The sequence below is a fragment of the Eriocheir sinensis genome, chromosome 4 (assembly GCF_024679095.1).
Source record: "Eriocheir sinensis breed Jianghai 21 chromosome 4, ASM2467909v1, whole genome shotgun sequence".
NCBI classification, from domain to species: domain Eukaryota; kingdom Metazoa; phylum Arthropoda; class Malacostraca; order Decapoda; family Varunidae; genus Eriocheir; species Eriocheir sinensis.
Genome location: NC_066512.1, coordinates 19108789 through 19133557, shown reverse-complemented (window position 1 = coordinate 19133557; position 24769 = coordinate 19108789). Strand labels below are relative to the sequence as shown.

The following is a 24769-nucleotide window of genomic DNA, read 5'->3' as shown; positions in this document are numbered from 1 at the left end:
ATCCAGTCATCAATCTCTGGTCAGACCCTCTCACAAGAACAGATGGTGGGAGACTGCACTCACACATTTACATATGGGCCATAGGTACCACACTCACTCCCATCTCATAATGCACTCTCCCCTGCCCCTTTGTCTGACCTGTATTATCTATGCTCACTACATTCTCCTGTCTTGCCATTTTTATGTTACTACCCGAGCTGCTGCTTTTTCTCATTTGGCTTAGCTTTTCATCATCACTGTCGCCATGATGTCTTTGCAAAACACACTCCTTGGATATTGTATTATTTTCTTCTTTCAGCAAATCCACTTGCTCCATTTGATATGAGTGTCTTGTTATTGCTTACAGATTTCTTTTTTTCCCTATTACCATATCATCCTACCACACGTTGCTGTGTCAATTTCTTCTACCTTACCATACTGCCATATGAACTTTGATATTGTTAATTTTTATTAACTTACTCTAAGACCCTAGCCTTCTGTCCAATCAATTTTACACAGACCTTTGCCTTTTCTTCTGCTTTTTTCCCTCTCCTGATTCTCATGGTTTGTGTGAATATTTCCCCAACAATCTGGAATTATAGTTGTGGTAACATGTAATAGTTATGAATATGAAAATGCAGAAATTTATATTTTTTGGTGTTGTCTGTAAAGAAATGCATTGTACATAAGTAATACAGGATTTCCTCAATAGGAATACACACACACACACACACACACATATATATATATATATATATATATATATATATATATATATATATATATATATATATATATATATATATATATATATATATATATATATATATATATTTACACACACACACACACACACACACACACACAAGTATATATATTCCTTGTGTATATTTATGTATGTGCCCTTGTGCTCACATACATATCCAATGCATGCGCACATGCTTGTATGCATGTGTGCATGCATGCTTTTATGCATGTCATTTAAGTTTGTAAGAATTTTTTGTTGAATGATGTTTTAATGTTTGGTGAGTTTGAATTTGTTTAAGAAGTTTACACAGTCGGCCCCTCAACCCATAAAACTGTGTATTTTATTATTTTGTATTTAAGCTTAAGATAAAGAGATATTAAGTTTAAATGCATACTGTTATTTTTTATTAATGTATGATATATATTCATGATGTGCCATAGTTCATGCTGCAGAATCATAATCTGAAGGCATTATATAATAAAGATTAGTTGTGCAACAAAGGTTGTGTCAGTCAGTTATGTTGGCTTACACGTTCAGAGGAAGGTGACAAATTGTCCGTGAACTCAAAACAGCTGTGTGTCTAGACTAATTACGGGAACCTAACTGATTTCATGCCTTCGTAATATGATTCACATTATAATTATAGGCTAACTGGAAGCCTTCAAATTAAAAATCAATAGAATTTCAAGTCATGCATTTACAATCATGATTACTACATTTACCTAAATAGATAATTTATAAGTTATCTTTTCTACATGAAAATGTTTAAGGATTCCTTGATGTAGTGTATCTCATGCCATATCTTGACTCATAACGATTTTGTGTTGAAGGACAAATTTTTCAAGGATATAGTGGTTCATATAATGATGTGTATTAATTCAATAATGTCAGGTCTGTCAGACATACCTAACACAATAAGATTATTTTTTCCAAAAATTTTACAGGATTTTTGCATAGGTACACTTTCACGTAACTGATCCTCTGTACTGCTTTGCAAAGCTGCTTGTATGCATGTGCTGCATGTTGATGCTTTTTAGATTTGTTGTTGTTAATAACAAAAAATCCATCCATTTGACTAAACCTAATTTTGGATGAATTGCATGTGCTTGAAAGCTTTTATTAATTAAATTAGAAAAAAAATAACCCATTTGTCAACATCAATTACCAAGATTATTTTAATAGTACTGAAATTTTGATAAATAGTGTCTCAGGGTAAGTTTAGTGACCTTTGATCAGTAGAAAGTGCAGTGAAATAATGCTGGGGAATAATTCTCTTGTTTATATGATCCATGAAGCTTCAATATAATATACAGAGTTATGAGTACAGTGGAAATGGAAGGATTGAATACAATCAAAAAGCCTATGAGAATATTCATAATGATGACAGCAACCTGTAATTTGGTGGAACAAGTAAATAGTAATCAGCCTGAAACTAAAAACAGCATCATTATCATATAAAAATTTCAATAATTATTAATGTGAATCGACACCATAGCTAAGAGCTATGCAAATACAATATCCATATAATTAGTCTGTATCTATAACTACACTTAGTGCCACACTGCCAGCCAGATAATGAGCAGTCTGTGTGTGCATTGATATGAATTTTTTTAAAGATGCAGTAGTTTCACCTATTCAATGCATCAGAGGAAGAAAACAAACCTGTGCTGGACACCCATAAATACATATGTTCACACTGCCTCACAGTGCCCACCACCAGTTGTTCTTAGCACTGTAAAAACTAACCCATATATCTTGGGTAGTCACATCATTGTGCTTTGGTGCTGTTTTTTGTCTATAAAGTTATTTGGGGATTTTCAGTCTCTCTCTCTCTCTCTCTCTCTCTCTCTCTCTCTCTCTCTCTCTCTCTCTCTCTCTCTCTCTCTCTCTCTCTCTCTCTCTCTCTCTCTCTCTCTCTCTCTCTCTCTCTCTCTCTCTCTCTCTCTCTCTCTCTCTCTCTCTCTCTCTCTCTCTCTCTCTCTCTCTCTCTCTCTCTCTCTCTCTCTCTCTCTCTCTCTCTCTCTCTCTCTCTCTCTCTCTCTCTCTCTCTCTCTCTCTCTCTCTCTCTCTCTCTCTCTCTCTCTCTCTCTCTCTCCTCTCTCTCTCTCTCTCTCTCTCTCTCTCTCTCTCTCTCTCTCTCTCTCTCTCTCTCTCTCTCTCTCTCTCTCTCTCTCTCTCTCTCTCTCTCTCTCTCTCTCTCTCTCTCTCAAGTAGTTCTTCATGGTGTAGTTATTAGTGCATCTAACTTTGAATATAAAGGTTCTAGCTTGAGTTTAGGCAGGCACAAACAGGGCTTAAGGAATTGTACTTAGTTGTTCATCCTTCATAGTAGAATTACTAGTAAATAAATGGATGCCTGATGATGGTGAACTATAGCAGTCAGGATATTAGTTACACTTGTGTTGTGCCATAAAGCAAGAGGTTTTATTTCATTGCTTGATCCATCAGTAGTGAGCATTGGCAAAACAGCTTAGCATACTTTCAGTGTATTTTTGCTTTATTGATAATGAATAGAGAAGGATTGTAAGTTCAAGCAAATGAATTATTATATTGTAACTGAGAAGAGTTTTTCTACTCTTGACTTTTTCAACAGAGAGCAAAAATAATGCATTTTGTCCCCATTTCATTTCTCAGTTAGTAACAAATTGACCTAGTACCATACAGTCTTTGTTGCCTGATATACAAAATCTATCTCTTAGATCAGTTCAGTGAATGCACGCCTGAATTTACAGGTCCTGTATTCTTTGTGATTATGTTGCAAGACTTTAAAGCACAATTTTTCCTTTTTATCCCAAAATTGTTGTCCAGCAGTAACTGGACATTCATGAGACAAAGTAGGAATTTTAAAGGTGTCATCATTAATGAAACTTATACTTTTATATTCAGTCAGTAAAACTGAACATTGATTTTTCATAGGAAATGTTACATAAAACTAAAAAAAAAAAATAATAATAATAATTACATTGGCAAATCTGGGGACATTGTCATTACAAACGCTGGCACCATACTTTTAACATCACTTGTCATCAGGGAAAGGGAATCTCAAAATCTATTAAATTTAAGTGTGAGCACCTTGCAGAAAGACCTGTACTATTTCAGGTGAATTTGATTTAGGAATTTATCTTGAGAGAAGCTGAAGGCAAACATTTTCCCCTTTTTATATGATTTCCTTAAAAAAGCTGTAGTGATGCTGAGATTTTACAGCACTTGACTGTTAAGGAATAACTAATATTGTACTTAGTCTCTCTCTCTCTCTCTCTCTCTCTCTCTCTCTCTCTCTCTCTCTCTCTCTCTCTCTCTCTCTCTCTCTCTCCTCTCCTCTCCTCTCCTCTCCTCCTCTCCTCTCCTCCTCTCTCTCTCTCTCTCTCTCTCTCTCTCTCTCTCTCTCTCTCTCTCTCCATCCCCCCTCCCCTCCACATACACACACAAGCCCCCTCATGAGTCGTGTGGTGATGTGATGTTATTTATGTCCGTCTGCTGAATTGCTGTGTGCTTTGTAATGCTGTTGTGTTGAAGCTGTAGTGTGCCCCATTATCTTTCCTAAAAAGAATTCAACCATTAGGAAGTAGAAAAAATGGTTTATGAATCTAGTGTATCAGTCATTTAAAGTTAAATATCTTTTAATTAATTATTATATATACAGAATTTAAGCTGTTGTCATGTTTTCCCATCCCTTTGTCTAATGCCAAACCAATTTTTCTTAAAATCTTGGTTACTCTTTGTTCCCATTGCCTTTGCCTTTTAGCCATGCCTCAGATTATCTTTTTAGAAATATAAAAAGTTATACTTGTATCCTTTAAAGGATTGTGTCATTATTAGCTGCCAGTCATTCCCCCCATGCTGTTTTATCTCTTTACCAGTGGGCCCTTTTTTGCCCATCTGCTGTGTGTGTGTGTGTGTGTGTGTGTGTGTGTGTGTGTGTGTGTGTGTGTGTTCATGTTTTGTGTACACATGAAGTTATGAAGTTACTTTTTCATGCTAAAGTTGTTATATAATTACATATGTAACATATTGAAATCCATGATAGTGCCAGGCCCCTGTTTCTGTTTTTATAAGAAATGAATAGTTTAATTAAATACCTTGAAAAATTTGTATTCATAAGATAATTGGGAAGAAATGGAATATTTTGCATTTCCTGTCTTAAGGTTAAAGTAAAATTGATGAATTCATTCCATCATTTTGTTTCTAAGTGTCATATTCTTTTGATTATGAAGAACATTTTAGAGTTCAGTGGACATCCTTATATCAGACTTTAGAGGTCATGAAATCACATCACTCTACTTATTAATCTTGCATATGAAGTATATTGTTTCATTCATGTCACCGTCCCCTTAAACACAATTTACAGTAATGCTCTAAATGCTCTCCAGTATTAAGTACTGTGGCATTTGAATGTTTTTGTATGCTCTGCTGATTTCATTGAGGCTAAGAGAAAATCTTTAATCATGATATATTATCTTGTTGGAAGGATTTTTGCTAACCAATCATAATTAACAACTATAGCTGCTGACCCGTGCTATTGTTTCATTTTATAAAAAAAATGCGTGTATTACATTGTCTAAAGTAACTGTCATATTCAAGTATTCTCATTATTTCATTCACTTGCAGGGTTCCTGAGAAGTAGAAGAGACAGAAAAAATAAGGAGAAGAAAGTGAAGAAAAAGAAAGATGCAGACTCATCAAGTAATAAGGAGGAGAAATCTGACAAGTAAATATATAACTCTTATTGCTTAACTTTGTTTTCATCCTTGCATTTATAGTTTCACATTGATTGTCAAGAAATGCAATATTTTGGGATTGAAACTTGATTTACACACACATTATTTGTGAATGTGGGTGAATATTATTGATGTGCTCAGGTGAAGCATATGTCACCAGGAACCTTTAGATGTTGTGTGCATCCTTTATTAAAATGTAATGCAAATCTTGAAATAGCTTTTTCTAGTTACTCTATTGTTTGGCCACTTAGCAGCACAAGACAACAGTAAACAAATATGTTAGGTGTACATGCAGCCACCTATAATCGGTTCCACGAGAGCTGGCAGAGATTTTCCTCCAGGGGTGGACTCGCGAACTTGCCGTCATTGCTTGAGTGACGATCTCCGCACTGTTTCTTACAAGAAACAGTGCGCACTGTTTCGTACAAGATCTAAGCTGCGGCAGTTTTGTTTGCCATGACATAGCCTACTATCTCACTCTCTGCTACCTCTTAAAATCAACACTATTGGTATATAAATGTAGTTATTCTTATAATTGCTCTTCCTTATGGCTATTTATTAGTTTATTAGTTTATTAGTTTATTAGTTTATTACCCAATGTTTCCGTTATGACTCCGTAGCATCACTACACATTATGACTAAGCCAGGCCTAAAAATATACCAAAAAATCTTACAATAAATGAGTTAATTAGACTGTAGCCTAGCACTTTGTAGTAGTAAAAAGTAGTAAAAAAAGTCTAGCCTCAACAGTCGCTTCAGTCGCTGGACATTGTCCGTTTATGTGCAGTTCTGACTTAGTTTTGTTATGAATGTCGTTCCAGATTAACACTCGTGCACGATGACGCGTTTAGCATCATCAAAGGGTAAAAGGTCCTGGCGCACGATGACACAGAATACGTCATAAAAGTTCAAAAAATTGATTAAAAAATAAGTTTTCGGTGAAAGTGCGTCAAATTTGGGAGCTTCATTTGTTGGTATAAGTTTCTTAATGGTAACATATGGCAACCTTTCTAAGGAACGTAGATGAGGAGCTTTGAGCGATTTTTATTTGTTAGCCTACTCTGACGGGAGAGGAAAAAAATACAGTTTTCTCGGTGTAACTCGGGAACTAATAGGCCTATGAGGATTTTGAGGATACCATAAGAATCCTCACTTTGTTCCAATACCCAGATTTGCCCAGGCATGTGTCCAGCAACCACTGGACATAGCAGGAGCACATATTTTTAGCCCGGACTTCTATTTCAGTTTTTGAACTTCAACACTTTAAACAAACAGCTGTCTGTTTGTGGCAGGATATTTGAAATGTCGACTCATTGCTTAACCTAGCATTACTAATATTATTGGTCTGGTCGTAAGTGTGACTGGTCAAAAGTTACATATGTTGTAACTCTAGGACTATCTGTTTTTATATACAGTAATCCCTCGTCTATCGCGGGGGTTAGCTTCCAGAACCCCCCGCGATAGGCGAAAATCCGCGGAGTAGCGACCTTATATTTTTTTATTGTTTATATATATTTTAAGGCTTTATAATCATACTATAATTCTTGTTTCGACTTTCGACATTTGCTTTGTAAATACGAACTTCGCGCAGTAATTAATTTGGCGGAGCGGAAGAATACTCAGAGAAAGGACAATATGAGTGTAGCTCACTTCTTTTATATCACAATTAGGTAAACACGGAAAGGGAAAGGGAGGAGAGGGACAAAGTGAGTCATGAAAAAAAAATACCTATAGAGGATGTAAGAAGGGAGAACAAAGAAAAGTAATGGAGGGAACAGGGAGAGATAAAGAGGATGAAAACAAGGAGAAGGGTGTGGGTAAGGAGGGACAGTGGGGAGAGTCATGTCAGGTCCTGAGGGAGAGTCAGGTGAGGTCCTGAGGGAGAGTCAGGTAAGGGCTTCGGTCAAGACATGACCTAACTCACTTCTGCCCCTCCCTCCCTACACCTTTTCCATTTCACCTTCTGTGTGTGTGTGTGTGTGTGTGTGTGTGTGTGTGTGTGTGTGTGTGTGTGTGTGTGTTTACCTAGTTGTAAACACACACATACACACACAGAAGGGGAAATGAGAAAGGAGTGACAGAAGGGACTCAGGTCAGGGCTTTGGTCAGGACATGACCTGACTCACTTCTGTCCCTCCCTCCACACACCCTTCCCATTTCCCCTTCTGTGTTTGTGTGTGTGTGTGTGTGTGTGTGTGTGTGTGTGTGTGTCATCTAATGGGGAAGGAGAAAGGGAGGAAGTGATAGAGTGAGAGATAAGACTAAAGATAAGAGGGTGTGAGAAAGGAAGAAACAAGGGAAATGAGTGGAGGAAATGGGGCGGGAAAAGAAGAGAGAGGTAGGGAGAGTCAGGTAAAGGTGAGGAAAGAGGGGGAGAGAAAGGGTGTGAGTGGGAGGAAAAGAGATTAAAAGAGAGAGGTAGGGAGGGTCAGGTAAAGGTGAGGAAAGAGGGGGAGAGAAAAGGTGTGAGTGGGAAGGAAAGAGATTAAAAGAGAGGTAGGGAGGGTCAGGTAAAGGTGAGGAAAGAGGGGGAGAGAAAGGGTGTGAGTGAAAGGGAAAGATATTAAAAGAGAAAAACTGGGAGGGAGGTGAAAGGAAAAGAAGAAAGAAATGAGAAGGAAGGACAAAAATACGGGGACGGAGAGGGAGAAGAAAGAGGGGAGGAGTGAACCAGGGAAAAGACTAATGGCGCAATAGGCCGCGACGGAAAAATAAAAAAATAGGTGGGTGAGTAAGTGCTTATTTAGGTGTGTTCCTAATTACGTTGATTTATATCGTTTTCATTTTTTAGGCTTGAAAATGCTTATTTTACCGCAAAATCCCGCAATATAGCGAAAAATCCGCGATGCGATACAATTTAAAAATCCGCGATACAGCGAGACCGCGATAAGTGAACTGCGATATGGCGAGGGATTACTGTATATATATATATATATATATATATATATATATATATATATATATATATATATATATATATATATATATATATATATATATATATATATATATATATTTTTTTTTTTCAGTGAAGCCAATGATGATTCTGGACCAAAGACTAGTGAATTAACAGCAATTCCAGCAGCTTCTGTCTCTGAAAAGGGAAGCATCAGCAGCCAGACAACAAATGTTGATGAAGAGGGATTTTCTGTACGTCCTCAGGAATCAAAACCAGCTGGAGATGACAATAGTTTTGACTCATCTTCGGATACAGACTCGGGTAAGGAAAGGAACAATCTCATTATCAAAGGCAGTGAATAAGCAGTGACAAGCTAAGAGAAAGTTGGTATTAAAATCTTTCCAAGAGGCATAGATTTCCAAACAGAGGAACCTTAAAATGTATGAGTATAGAAGTATATTTTGCTAGAAATAGAAAGGGGGGCAGGCAGACACAGGCAGGTGAACAGGAATCATCAAAGTACAGGCAGGGAGAAAGCAGAAAATGGAAATCTAATAATAAGTTTTGAGTGTACTAACTTACCACTTTCATTTAACTTTGGGAACAGATGTGGAAACAGACAAAAAAATTCATGTTGAAATCAAGCCAATTAGCAATGGGAATGCACCAATGTCTGCCAGTGTCGATGAACTACGAGCCACAATTGAAGGGATGTCCTTGTCTCCAGCTTCATATCCTTCAGTAAGTTAAACAATTAATTTTCATATCCAATACTACTAGCATATTATCAGTTAATGTATGATGGTTTAATTTTCCACCATCAGGCATTATAACTTATTGTGCAGATACGCTGAATTCATGTGCAAGGGGCCATCAATAATATTGCTCTAAATGGCCAATAAAAATAGTATGAAACCTTTGATGCATTTGAGTATACTGTAGTTTTTTTAAATGAAAATTTAAAATGGCAAAATGTATTGTGACATGTACTGCAAGTTCTAGAACATGTCTGTCATTGAAAAAATATTGCAGCTTCAGTTTAGGTTATACATTATTCAGTTATAATTTTGAGAAAAAATATATATTGTTGTAAGAATACAAATATGATTGAGAAAATGCATACAAGAAAATGTATACAATAAAATACATACAAGAAAATGCATATAACAAAATTGATTCTCAGCTATAATATTGGCAACAGTAAACTATTGTTTGTTTGTCTCCACCCTAGTGCATCAAATGGGATAATGATGCCAATAATTTTGTGTATAGTTAGCATAAACGTGTATATCTTGTTGGTGGAGGTGATCCACTTATATTTGAACATGAGAAATCATATGAACTTGGTCTTATACAGAAATGTACCCTGCTCATGGTAGGGAATATTTTCCTTTTAGAACCTCCTCTATTTAATAATGATCAGCATTAAATACAAAGTTGCACCTTACATGGAAAACTAACCAAGAGTTCATATTTTGATATGAATATTTTTTGTGGCTGAATTTTTGCCTTAAAAAATTTATTTTATACCTATATTCTGAATGTTTTTGTGAGACAAATAACCATTAGAAAATTATAAAGAATATCTGAGCAACACAAATCAGTGAGAATTGGAGCATAATGAAGTTACTATTATAGTAATTGATAACCTCTAACTAGCCTCGTGTGCCTCCACGCCAGATAACCTCGGAAGGAAAGATCAAGATCAGGTACCTAACCTTGCAAAAGGTAAAATTTAAATTAATAGTGCATGACTGCTCTGCCTGATATCTTTGCCTCAGCTCAGACTGCTGTATGCTGTAGTTCAGCTCGACTCTTGCCTGAGCTCAATCTTAAACTTGGCTACTTATTGATATCCTACGAGTTTATCTGATTGCTGTTTATTATTCATTTATAGTCTGTGTATATGGCATTATGTGCTTCATTCCTTATTGTTGATACTGTTTAAGCTTATCATAATACATTGTATTTTTGTGAATGGTGTTTGTAAGTTTACCAGAATTATTTAGATCCTGAGATCTGTATAAATTCACTCCATGAATTACTGTGATATTTGGAGGATTTTCATCAGAGATGCAGCTCTTTTACCTATTTTTGTAATTAAACATATACTACTCATTTAGTCATTAACAGATGATTGAGTCTTCATGTGAAGTCCCAAGTGTGACTGCAGTATATTTGTAATTATCAGTGTTGCAAGTGGATATTATTGAAATGACAAATTATCCAGGAAAATGATTTGTTATGGCATCCAAAAAGAAGGGCAAATAATTGTAGGTATTATACAGAAATTGGATATAAGGGACAAATTTAATGAAGAAATCATTTTTGGTGTAGGAAAACAAATAGATCATGTGAGGAAAAAATACAAAGAATATAAAGTGGTTAAAGAGCTGAAAGCAAGAGCTGCAGATATGGAAAAATGTAGACTTGGAGGCCATCGAGGGAGCTCCTATCATTCCATGGGGCATAATTGTTTTCATATCGTATTGTAGAAAGGAGACTTGTGTCTTGATTTCCCATGCTTAACATCTATCAGTTAAGTAATGTGTATGTCTTACTAATCTGTGAAAAGAAAACCTTACCTTCTTGTCACTTGTATATGTTGTCAATAAAAGTCACAAGCTTATTTAGAGGTTAGCTTTAAACTTCGTGCTGAATCTTTCTGCCAAGCTAGAGCATGGAGGCTGATAAGTGTGAGAAATATGAGTTAGCAGCCAAGGGCATCCCAGCTACCTTTTCCTCCAAAGCCAATGCTATAGTGATTGTAAGAACTCATCCATGCACACACCCTGCTACCAGCAACATGGCCAGCACCCATGTGTTGTGCACATTTTTTTTTTATCATGTACTTACATATGTCATTTATGGAGAGAATGTTCATTTACCAACCCCTTCCTTTGATGCATGACTCCATTATGCCAGTGAGTTGGCCACAGAAATATCATGATGACATTTCTTGAATTTCAGGATTATTTCATGTATTTGCATAAGAATGTTTTTATTTTTCTCACCTGATCATGCTCCAAATGGAGGTAACAGAGGGAAAATAATAATTTATATCAATGATTGATGAACAAACAGATGTCAGTTCCTACTTGAAAGAGTCAAGTATTTCATGAGTAAGTGATACAGTTGCACATGAGACATAACTTGGTATTGTTAATCATGCAAATGTTTTGCTTATGCCATTGCATGAACTGAACCTAAAACAGCTTATCAACAGGTTATTTATGTGCTATTTTTGTGACGTAGTTTTGTATATGATTCTAAACAGTGCACTCTGTTTTTTTTATTTGGATTGATTATTATTCTTGATTAAGTGATAACTTCTATAACATATACTGAACTATTTCCAGACCAGAAGAACATCAACAGACACACAAGAATCATTTTCTCCAATGAAGCGATCAAATAGCATAACACAGCAACTGAGGTGAAGTTTACTACATTTGCTTACATTTTATATTATAAGCTTATAAATGTGTCTGAATGGCATAATTTAAGTGATGTGTTTATTATTGTTTCCTCATAACAAAGGTGCTTGTTATGTTTAAGTAATCATATCTGGTGTATGAGGCATGAGCTCTCATTTGAGACTCATTTAATTTTTTTTTTGTTAAAGTGCTTTCATGTTTCATGAGGGTTTTCTCATATGGCTACAGTGTTTATGCAAGTAATAGAGGCTGTACTTATATATTATGAAATATTTTGATGGCTCTGATGTTTCTTTAAAATTTACATTTTCTTTCAGCAATAAGACTAGTTCTGTGGACCTACTAGGGTTAAATTTTACATTCAACAATGAAAGCAGTCCAAAAAATACATCAGTGAGTACTGGAGGCACTGATTCACCCTTCAATCGACCAATGTCTCCTGTATCCAAAGGTATCTTTTTTGTATGTATTTTCCTTAACAGTGGTGCAGGAACATCTAGCAACATTTGTAGGCACTCATTGGCATGCATTGGTAGTTCTCAGAATCATCATGATCATTGTGGTTGATATTCTTGGAGACAAGGTTTGTTTTCAAAATGGCTTCATATGTTGCCGTTTTGACTAACATTCCTGACAAAAGGTTAATAAGGGAAAGCTCAGTTTTCACACTGTAACACATGAGCTACATCCTCCTGAGTTGCTTGCACAGATGTATTCTCAATCCTTGTCTGAGGGATTTTTATCTGATTATTATATAATTTTAGGAAGCAGGATAATGAATAATGATTTACTGGTAAAGAAAGCAAGTATGTGAAAGTAACTTAAAAGATAATTTGAGCAACTGACAAATGATATGACAAAAAAGGAACTTGGAACATTCATCAGAATTGATGTGGCTAGAAAAAATCCATTCAGATAGAGATATACAGAGAGGGGAAGAACAGAGGACAATAAGGATGTTGAGGGTTTGATGGAGCAGTATGATGGTGGGATATATGAGTGAAGGAAAGAGGGGGATGTTGGGGAGGGGTGTTGACCTTGCAAAAATGGTGAGTAAACAGATAGTACTGGAGGCTTTTCTTCAGGAACAAGGCAGCAGAACTACAAAGAAATTGGTAATTGCAAGTACTAGTGTCATACTACACTGTATTGAGAAATATGAGTTTATATAGAAATTTCTGTGAAAAATGTGATATAGTGGGGAATGCCATTATCTTCAAAATCTTAGCTCCCATGTTTTGAGATCATTTATAGTTAAGTGATCTGTATCTCTCCAACTCCCAGACGTCATATGTAGATTTTTCAAGTATTGATTTTCATTGTATATTTTGGTTTTATGTTGCTTAGTTTTTACAGAGAAATGCACTGTTAAAAGTAATTTATAAAAACCTTAAATCTAGTTGCATTTAACATAGCTAGAAATTTCTACTGTAACAAGCTTTTGGCATTGTACAGCTTTGAAGCATTTCTTTAAGTGTTTATTTATGAAGGTATTAGAGTAAAGGCTTTGCAGTTTGTTATCCCTTGCCTTTTTATCAATGGTTTGTTTTCTCTTGAGTACATAGAATTAATGTTGCAGGCATCTCATCCCCTGCTCCTTCAGTCACCTCTGTCACCTCCCCAATCCTAGCTCCACCCCCTCGAGCGGATAGATATGCAGGTCAGTTTTGTTTAGTATTTTAGCAACATAATTTGTTTGTGCTCAGCATAATAATGGCTGTCATTGAGTTTTGCTTTGTTTATCCTACTACAAATCTTAATTCCTATAATTTCATCCCTGGAAGGTAGGTTTAACCTTGTGCTAAACATATATTTGTATTGGTGGCATTTTGTAACATGACCTGTCTGTCCCTTCACACACACAAAAAAGCTTTAAAAATACAGATGATGAAAAGATTATTATTTTCTTATGTCAGTTGCTTATCAGCCCTCAGTTATACCCCCAAAATATTGCATGTTACATTCATTATTTTTAAGATTAAAGTATGATAAATATCAATAAAACAGATATGAATTAATATTTACTTTCATTATGTTGTCAGTTATCAATCAAGTAGATTGTTGCTGCCATCAAGAGACTTTGTGTCATTTCAGTGAGTGAAAGTTCTGCAGCAAATAGTCAATAAGAGCCTTAAAGGGCCATGGCAGAGTATGTACACTCTAAACTGGCTGCATGGGGAGGTGTAACTAGTGGAGTTAGACACCTCATCAAAGCTGTGGTGTGTTAGATAATAGTGTATTGATTCCTATTTTCAGTAAATAGGGGTTAAACTATATATAGGGTGGGTTAAAGTTACCTCATCCATTAATTCTGTTATTATGTATATACATTTACGTAAGTCTTAACATGAGTTTTCATTTATAGTTTACAAACTGCAACTTGTCAGTCATCTTTTGTAGTGTTCACATACAGTAATTCTGCACTAACCAACCCATATGTTTGGTTATCAAACAGACGATACTGAAGCAATTATTCCCACAAGACTGTTGAAAAATACCTAGGTTATATTCTTGACATAGGAGGGAATCACATCAATAGCAATCAGTTCCTTGTTCCTTGATTTGCCCTTGATAATGATGGACTTGACTCTGTCAAGTCTTTTCTATTTTGCTGCCACCATATCTGTTCAGCTTTATGTTCTTTCCGAAGGGATTTGACTTTTGGACTGTTCCAAGGTGAATCATCTCATACTATAATCATCTTGACTTTTGAACAAAGATGATTGAACACTAATTTAAGTGTTCTATTTTGGATGCACGAGTGTTTTACATGATGCCATTTTAGTTTTAAAACTGAAATTTTTTGGGAGGACATGGACAAACATCAAGGTACTCTAATTTAGAAAAGGATTTTCTACAAGTGTGACACTTTACAGTAGACTTGTGGGTACAATACGGAAGAGCGTGGACTAGGTGAACTTCAATACATTTTACCTTAATGACCTGAAATGAAACATGTCAGTTCAGTCATATTACTTAAAGAAATTGTTTTGGTCTTCATGTTATTGCAGAGCTCAGTGATATCCTGAATGAAACAGAACCAGAAACTCCTCCAGCCCTCCCGCCCAGAACTGGGGGAGGTTCTTCCAGTAGGGGTTCCACACCTACACCCACTGTGGCCATCCCAAGACCTCCTTCAAGAAAATCAATTGAAGTAAGTCAAGTTCCTTGTGCAGATTTGAATTTATTAAATGAGAGCAATAGAATCTAAATGTATTGTTATATTTAAAAAAAAATGTTGTGAAAGTTGCAAGAGTCCATCATAAAGGTCATGTTAACCTGGCTACATGAAACATGTAATATGTATATAGACATGAGAAGCTAAAGGTTAGAACAGTGAAAATTAATTTTAATCAGATCTTTGGTTTGATCTGGTTCCATCTTTCCAGTATGGTTCCATTCTAAACATGTCATCCTATATACAGAAAACTTGCTGGAAAGTTTATCTGCTTTTTCATCACATGTTAATTCTTGATATTTTAAAAATTTTGATTAGTTATAGTTCTTCCACTAAAAGGTACAATAATGTTCTCTTCTTTTTAACTGTTTCCTATTGCCATATATTCAGTAAACCTTCACTTTAATGAACCATTTTGGGGAAAGGGGACAACGTCCGAAAATCCATTATATCTAAGGGATCTAAACTTTTCTAGTTTGTTTTATCATGGAAATGAAAGATTGATGATGTAAAAGCACTATGAACTATTTTGTTTTTGTCTGAAATTGCCACACGGGTCACTGATGAAGAACATCTTATTATCCAAATTTTATCACCGCGGCACACGCTCTGTGAACAGAAAATTGCCCTCTAGCCTGCCGTTTAAGGGTTAAACATATCATACCATGCAAATTATTTACAGATGGATTCTTCTTTCTATAAAAAATCAGGTATTAGAAATAAGAAACAAAGGATTTTGGTAAATATGAGCACATAATGATGTAATCAATGGAGGAGGCGATTTTGCCTCTCTTTATAACTAATTTCTAAACATTATTTTCTATCATTTGATAATTAGGGTCCAGCAAGAGGCCGTCAGAGCCCCTCTACTGTATCAGGATTACCTCGGGCAGAGTCTGTATCAAGTCTGGAATTCCGCACCTCCAGCATGATGGGCACTTCTCGTGGTCCATCCCCGCTCACCATAGGCTTGTCTGACACAATACCTCTTGCCGTTGCATTTCAAGAACTCTGCCATGCGTACTTTAGAGGAACAGATGAAAACAGGTAAAAACTATTGATTAGATTGCTTCTTAACCCGGTAGCTGCGGGGATCATGTTTCTTAAAGGCCCCTCCAAGCAAGAAAAATGAGAAAAAATCATCACTCACACAAACCATTTCATAATATATATCAATGCATTTGTGATCAGTTTATGCATCATCTGTTTTGGGGGGTTTATATCATGGCAAAAATTTGGCCTGTTGCTGGTACACGGTAAAGCCACAAATTTGGACCGTCGCTGCTACCGGGTTAAATAACAAATTGATATTTCTAAATGGATCTTTTAAGTATGCTTTTTTTATAAAAAAATATCTCCATACACTTTTTTACAAATAGCTACAATTCATACATTGTAAATTTGTAATTATTTTCAGGTGCCAGGTAAAAGTGACTGGGGAAATGATGGTGTCCTTTCCTGCTGGCATTGTTGGTGTTCTGGCCAATAACCCATCACCATCTCAACTCTCCTTCAAGGTCAACAATATTGCTAAAGTCACAAATGTGCTCCCCAACAAGCAACTAATAACAATGTTAGTGTGCTGAAATTTTGCTCATTGTAATCAGTATGGCTTTTTAACCATTCTCTTCATCATTATTATTATTATTATTATTATTATTATTATTATTATTATTATTATTATTATTATTATTATTACTATTATCATTATTATTATTATTACTGTTATTATTATTTTTTATTATTATTATTGTTATTATTATTATTGTTATTATTATTATTATTATTATTATTATCATTATTATTATTATTATTATTATTTTTATTATTATTATTATTATTATTATTATTATTATTATTATTATTATTATTATTATTATTATTATTATTATTATTATTATCATCATCATCATCATACTCATCATCATCATTTTCATCATCACTGTCATCTTCATATTGGCCAAAGAGGGAATGGAAGGGGTAAACACAAAAAACAAAAAATGAAAGAAGTCAGAGGAGGAAAGACAGGTTAGTAATGTTGCTGCATACTCACTGCACTGGTACATTCTTGCTTCACACACTGTTTAGGATCACATCATTACTGCTGATGGTTTGTTTTCATCATCCTTGTCCATTCTATTTTCAGTCACATATTTATCATACCCTCCTATCTTACAAATCACCCCTATCTGCTTTAATTACCAGCTTCACTGATTTAGACTCTTAACATTTTTTCTACTAACTGTCCTCATGGCTAACATATATTTCATTGAGGTAAATATTTTGTATATCCTTAAGTTTGGGATCTTAAGAGACCAGTTATGCTAATTGTCCCCCTCCACCTTTTTCTGAAATCATTCTCTTAAATATTCTTGTGTCTGCCATTTAATGCTAAATTGTGGTAAATATATGAGTGAAAACAACAATAAGATAGTGCAGAAAAATGCTATCCTATAACTTACAAGGTCTGTAACCCTGACACACCTGAATAGAGAATTGAGGATAAAAGGCATGAGCCTTGACCCCAGTCCAATTTGACTGGGGGGCCTGACTGCACGGTAGGCTTCCTTGATGCAACTGCATTGGGTGAGACTGCCATCAGTGATGGGTGCAGTGCAAAGCCTTTTGGACCCCTGCATCTTGAAGGAGGAAGGGGCCCCTAGCCCCCTTTTTGTTTGTGGGATGGCTGGGGAGGTGCAAAAGTGGCACTCGCCCACAGAACCAGGCCTGGGACCTTTGGAGGGCTCTTTGTGGGGGCTCCTGGAATGTCCTGAGCCTTTGGGAGGATCATTGACTGCCCTACCTTCAGAATGAGCTCAGAGGGTTGAAGGTGGATATGATAGGACTCTGAGATGAGGAGGCTTACCCATGGTGAGATTAATAGTGGGGGCTGTACCTACTACTGGTCTGGTACGAGTAATTGTGTCTGTCTTAGGGAGGTAGCTATAGGTATCTCCATCGGACTGCAGCCGTTTGTAGTTGAGGTTACTCTGGTTGATGAGTGTATTATGCGAGTGAGGCTGAAGCACATCCTGGGTTTTATGTCTCTTGTTGCAGTTTATGCTCCAACTGAGATGTGTGAATATTGCAGAGAGGATGTTCTATGCTATATTCATCTCTGTATTAGACCAGTGCCCCCATCAGGATAGACTCATTGTCTTGGGTGACTTCAGTGCCCCACCATGCTCCTCTTGACCGAAGTCGCTGAAATTAGGGTTGATTGAAGATTTGGGCAGCATGTGGGTAATCTGCCACTCAGCGATGGTTGAAAATCGCCAGCGTGCATCAGTGGGACTCAAACCTGCATCCCCAGGGTCATGACACACACACAATACACTCGGCCACTGCCTTCCCTATGTGGAATCCTGTGATATCACTGGAATGACTGTGTCAAACTGGGGATTATTCTGATTTCAGGCATATTATCTGTATAGTTCATGAATGCCAACTCCAGGTAGACGGGCATGTGGCAAGATACCCAGAAGCTGACCGTGCTCACTGGATTGTTTCTGTAAGATACAATCCTGAGCGGAGGAGGTCAAGTGGATGCCCACAGAGCTCATGGTTTAAGGAAGTCAATAGATCTTTCCATAAGATACTTAAGATAGGAAGGGGGCTTGCATGGAAACACTTGCCTGGAGGAATCCCCGTTTTCGGCAACATGGGGTGGGTGAGGTGACATGCCCCCCCAGCATATGCCCCCTTTGATTGACTGATTGATAAGTCATGTATAAAGTGCAATATGATGGCTGAAATAAAAATAATACATATGCAGGAATTTGTAGGTAACAAAAAATTTATTATATATAGACTGTTAATTCAAATTTATTTGTAGTAATATATATATATATATATATATATATATATATATATATATATATATATATATATATATATATATATATATATATATATATATATATATATTTTTTTCAAATACACTGATAATTTTCTCTCTAGGGATGAAGAACAGTCAACATCAGAGTATGGAATCTTCAATTTCAACATGAGTGCACTCACTTCACTTCTAAGAAAGCAAGCGGAAAGCAACCCTTCTGCATCATATTTCAATGTTGACATGATCAAGTATCAGGTTAGTATTGTTATAAAAAAATTATTTTCATTAGTACAGCAGCATCTTGTTAGCTCTATATTATAGAATAACTATATTTTTAATGGTTAGTCCCCATCACATTAACAGGCAAGAAAGAGAACTTCATAGTAAAGTTGTAGCACTTTTGTGCTGGCACATTGACTCAAGAATGGTAACTTTTGCAAATATGGTGAGAGGCATAATTTTATCATGACCCATTGGGCATCTAACCCTCCGGTTCCAAGGAAAAGATATGAGTGTCACTTATCAAATGAACGATGTGCATTAAAACTGTGTGTCGGTAATGCAAGAGCTAGCAAATGAGTACTACTTTATATTTTTTTTCAAAGGTAAAAAGTACGAGATACCACCAATATTTTAAGTTTTGTTTAAGGGCAAAATTGTATCTTAATTACACTTTTTAGCAATCTTCATGAGAATGAGCAATAGAAATAACCAAAACTATTACAGGAACTTCTTTATTATATTTATTTTCATTCGTGCCTGAGGACTGTAGTAAATATTATGCAGTGAAACCTCCAAGTCAGCTTCATTATCATGTTGAGGAACATGTACATGAGCATGCAGTCCATCATTAGCCAGAATCTCATTATATGGCAGATGTCTGTATATATATATATATATATATATATATATATATATATATATATATATATATATATATATATATATAATATATATATATATATATATATATATATATATATATATATATATATATATATATATATATATATAGATATAGATATAGATAGATATAGATAGATAGATAGATAGATAGATAGATAGATATAGATGGTAACCTGACTCTACCAACTATGTAAAATTCTTTGACTATTTGAATTCTAAAGTGGAGCACATCTTGACCCACTCTCCCTTCGCTGAAATCTCCATCCTAGGAGATTTCAATGTTCACCACCAGCTTTGGCTTTCATCCTCTCTCACTGACCATCCTGGTGAACAAGCCTACAACTTTGCTATCCTCAACGACCTAGAGCAGTTGGTCCAGCACCCTACACGTATTCCCGATCGTCTTGGAGACCGGCCCAACATTCTAGACCTCTTCCTTACCTCAAACCCTTCTGCTTTTTCTGTCAAACTGTTCTCTCCGTTGGGCTCCTCCGATCACAGTCTTATTTCTGCATCCTGTCCTATCACTCCTGTACACCCTCTGGACCCATCGAAGAGGCGATGCTTCTGGCATTTTGCTTCAGCTCGGTGGGACGACCTGAGGATGTACTTTTCCGATTTCCCGTGGAATGATTATTGCTTCCAGGATAGAGACCCCTCTGTGTGTGCTCAGCGCATCACAGAGGTGATTGTCTCTGGAATGGAGGCATACATTCCTCGTTCTTTCTCTACTCCTCATGCTAAAAAGCCTTGGTTTAATCACGCTTGTTCTCGTGCTGTCAATTATAGAGAGGCAGCTCACAAAAGGTACCAGAGCCTTCAAACTAATGCTAATTATGAACTTTACATTTCTGCCCGAAATCGTGCCAAATCTATTCTCCGACTAACCAAAAATTCTTTCATTAATAGAAAATGCCAAAACCTTGCTTTTTCTAACTCTTCCCGTGACTTCTGGCATCTAGCCAAAAACATCTCCAACTTCACCTCTTCATCTTTCCCCCCACTCCTCAGTCCTGACGGCAACACTGCCGTCTCATCTATCTCTAAGGCTGAACTCTTCTCTCAAACTTTTTCAAAAAACTCCACTCTGGACGCTTCTGGGCATATTCCTCCTACTCATCCCCCCTCTGACTCCTTTATGCCTGTTATAAAGATTCTTCAAAATGATGTTTTCTATGCCCTCTCTGGCCTCAATCCTCAGAAGGCTTATGGACCTGATGGAGTGCCTCCTATTGTCCTTAAAAACTGTGCCTCCGTGCTGTCACCCTGCCTGGTCAAACTCTTTCGCCTCTGCCTGTCAACATCTACATTTCCTTCTTGCTGGAAGTATGCCTTCATACAGCCTGTGCCTAAGAAGGGTGACCGCTCCAATCCCTCAAACTACCGTCCTATAGCTTTACTTTCTTGTCTATCTAAAGCTTTTGAATCAATCCTTAACCAGAAGATTCAAAAGCACCTTTCAACTTCTGACCTTCTATCTGATCGCCAGTATGGGTTCCGCAAGGGGCGTTCTACTGGTGATCTCCTAGCCTTCTTAACTGACTTTTGGTCATCCTCTCTTAGCCGTTTCGGTGAAACCTTTGCTATTGCACTGGACATATCAAAAGCTTTTGATAGGGTCTGGCACAAATCTTTGCTTTCCAAACTTCCAACCCACTCTTTTTCTGTTGTTCATTGATGATCTTCTTTCCAAAACGAACTGTCCTATCCATTCCTACGCTGATGATTCCACTCTGCATTACTCAACTTCTTTTAATAGAAGACCCACCCTACAGGAACTTAACGACTCAAGGCTGGAGGCTGCAGAACGCTTAGCCTCAGACCTTACTATTATTTCCGATTGGGGCAAGAAGAACCTGGTGTCCTTCAACGCCTCAAAAACACGGTTTCTCCACCTATCCACTCGACACAATCTTCCAAACAACTATCCCCTATCCTTTGACAACACCCAGCTATCACCTTCCTCAACACTAAACATCCTCGGTCTATCCTTAACTCAAAATCTCAACTGGAAACTTCATATCTCATCTCTTACTAAATCAGCTTCCTCAAGGCTGGGCGTTCCGTACCGTCTCCGGCAGTTCTTCTCCCCCGCACAGTTGCTGTCCATATACAGGGGCCTTATCTGCCCTTGTATGGAGTATGCATCTCATGTGTGGGGGGGCTCCACTCACACAGCTCTTCTGGACAGAGTGGAGGCTAAGGCTCTTCGTCTCATCAGCTCTCCTCCTCATACTGATAGTCTTCTACCTCTTAAATTCCGCCGCAATGTTACCTCTCCTTCTATCTTCTATCGATATTTCCACGCTGACTGCTCTTCTGAACTTGCTAGCTGCATGCCTCCCCCCCTCCTGCGGCCCTGCTGCACTCGACTTTCTACTCATGCTCATCCCTATACTGTCCAAACCCCTTATGCAAGAGTTAACCAGCATCTTCACTCTTTCATCCCTCACGCTAGTAAACTCTGGAACAATCTTCCTTCATCTGTATTTCCTCCTGCCTACGACTTGAACTCTTTCAAGAGGAGGGTATCAGGACATCTCTCCTCTCGTATTTGACCTTGCTTTCGGCCACCTCTTTTGTTTCTTTTTTAGGAGCAGCGAGTAGCGGGCTTTTTTTTATTATTGTTTTCTTTTTTTGTGTGCCCTTGAGCTGCCTCCTTTGTTGTAAAAAAAAAAAAAAAAAAAAAAAAAAAGATAGATAGATAGATAGATAGATATAGATATATTCATATAATATAGATAGATAGTCAGGTAGATAGATGTATATGGATATAGATAGCTTTAGAGAGATAGATAGATACACAGCTACCTTGTGTCCAATGCAGGAATTAGGTCAGAGATCGTGTTGTGTTGGACAACATTAGCTTTGGATATACAAAAGAACTTATGGGAAAATGAATTTTGTCCCAGAATTTCTTAAAATACCTTAAAAATAATACAATAAAAATCCTTACATGTTATGAACATTCTTATTTACAAGATATCAGGCCTTCGCTGCATTTGCTTGACGTATTAACTACGTAACTTTGTGCAACGTTGTGCAATGGAGCTAACGAGTTGCAGCAAGATTGCGGCGTCAGCCAAGTGGCCTGAGAAGTTTTTGTGTGGGGGGTTGTGCAGGTGGGGGAAGGGCAATCTTTGTAAACAAAGGAGGCATCATATCTATATGGGTATAGCCAGTGTCACCTCTGCTGCATCTTCTTTTCTTTGACAAATTCATTCAACTATGATTGCTGTTTCTGCTACTCAGGAGTTGGCAACCCTGACTTGCACCATGTATACATTATGCAAAATTTACAATATGTGAACTCACCAGGAACACAAAGCTCGCATAAATTGAAAGGTACTTGTACATCACACACCTATTTGATGAGGAATTTCACAATGTCAATATTAACAGGTGAGCACACGAAGTGGAGCAAATTCTTCGCCACTCCAGCTGGTCTCCTACTGGAAGTGTGAAGATAATCACACTGACCTTCGTATAGACTACAAGTACAATCCTCATGCAATTGCTTCGCCGTCTCCCCTACTGAATGTAAATGTTATGGTTCCTGTGGATGGTATTGTAAAAAGTATGCAGTCCAAACCTCAAGGCCAATGGTAAGCTGTTTATTATATTTGCATTTTTTACTTTTACCTTTTTTAGGTATTTTGCGGTAGAACCTGAATATTGACTTTATTACACAATGGAAAGGAGTCAAAGGGAAACAGAAAATAAATATGGAAAAAAAGCTTGCAGAACTACTGTTTCCACAAAGGAAAAGTGGTAGAGGATTTTTAAACATTGTTCATAAATGGTTCAAGAGGTGTCTTGTCATAAGAAGGTGGAAATACAGTTGAAGGAAGACTTACCGAGTTTACCAGTGAAAGGGATGAAAGAATGAAGATGCTGGCTAACTCTTGCATAAGGGACTGAGTTAACCAGCATCTTTCTTTCATCCCATTTTCTGGTAAACTGGAGCAGTCTTCCTTCATCAGTATTTCCATTTTCCTATGACTTGCACTCCCTTGAGTGGGGAATATCAGGCCACCTCTTCGGTTGGTTTTGAACAAGCACACTCCAATAATATTTTGTCTAATTTGCATTATTGATTTAGATGTCTACTATAGTTATGATATGTTTGATACAGGAATATATTCAAACCTCCATGAAAGTAGTATCTGTACCTTTAGTACCCTTAAAAGGGGATGAAATTATTTTACTTTTACCTGGTTATAAATTTGTTGGCATACAATGAATAGATAATGTTTTACCAGTTTTATTTCCTACTCCACTTTTACATACAATTCTACTTATTTTAAACATAATCTGTTTGTCTACGTAGGTTGAAAGATCAGCAACGAGCCGTGTGGAAACTAACAGAACTGTCTCAGCATTCAACTAATAGTGGTGTTGGCTCACTGAGGGGCAAGTTTGAGGTAGCTGCAGGTCCATCCACACCAACTACTGTTTCCACACAGTTTAATTGTGAAGGCACAACAATATCAGGCTTGGAATTCAATCTTCTTGGCTCAGGGTACCGAGTTTCACTAGTAAAGAAGAGGTTTGTTTCCGGTAAGTCCAAATTCATTTCATGTATGAGTGATCACTTTCAAAATGAGGAGTGTTTGATTTTACAAGGAAATCATAAGACTCATAATTTTTAGTCATTGTTAAGGAGTGACAGTCCTACTCTATCCATCATCCCCAAGATCTATACCTTATCCCCTCACCTGGGCTCATCCACACTAACCGCTATGCCAGAAGGCAGTTGAATGTATTTACTTTATATTTTAATGAATTGAAATTACTATATGAACATTACAATTATTAATTACTGACACATTTTTTCCTCCACAGGCAAATACATATGTGATGCAGATGCTGTGTTAAGGTTACGTTATGGCTCAATACCCAGCTAGTATTAGGTAATACTGTATATATATTTTTTTTAAACTTTCTATACAGCCAATTTAAGACACATTCAACCAAGACATTCATTGAAGTATCTTTTTTCTCTTAGTGTAATAGGTCATTAATTTCAATTTAAGGACTAGGTCTGAAGAAGCAGCAGTTTGTTG

The 24769-nt window shown here is 36.8% G+C and overlaps 1 protein-coding gene across 7 annotated transcripts in view; it reads left to right on the top strand.

The window, feature by feature from the left end:
- LOC127009395 (F-BAR domain only protein 2-like) overlaps positions 1-24769 on the top strand; it is a 53877-nt gene that overhangs the window by 28071 nt on the left and 1037 nt on the right. For 4 of the 7 annotated variants that reach the window (XM_050882501.1, XM_050882491.1, XM_050882477.1 and 1 more), the window contains 14 exons: positions 5336-5435; positions 8475-8665; positions 8952-9085; positions 10004-10072; positions 11704-11780; positions 12099-12232; positions 13361-13441; positions 14793-14935; positions 15798-16006; positions 16377-16532; positions 18920-19052; positions 23106-23308; positions 24034-24263; positions 24549-24769. The exon at positions 24549-24769 is cut by the window's right edge and continues 1037 nt beyond it. In XM_050882501.1, the coding sequence (XP_050738458.1) occupies positions 5336-5435; positions 8475-8665; positions 8952-9085; positions 10004-10072; positions 11704-11780; positions 12099-12232; positions 13361-13441; positions 14793-14935; positions 15798-16006; positions 16377-16532; positions 18920-19052; positions 23106-23308; positions 24034-24263; positions 24549-24610 (1922 nt within the window). In that variant the 3' untranslated portion in view covers positions 24611-24769. The remainder of the gene's footprint in view (positions 1-5335; positions 5436-8474; positions 8666-8951; positions 9086-10003; positions 10073-11703; positions 11781-12098; positions 12233-13360; positions 13442-14792; positions 14936-15797; positions 16007-16376; positions 16533-18919; positions 19053-23105; positions 23309-24033; positions 24264-24548) is intronic. The other 3 variants (XM_050882474.1, XM_050882478.1, XM_050882483.1) reach the window with 3 other exon arrangements.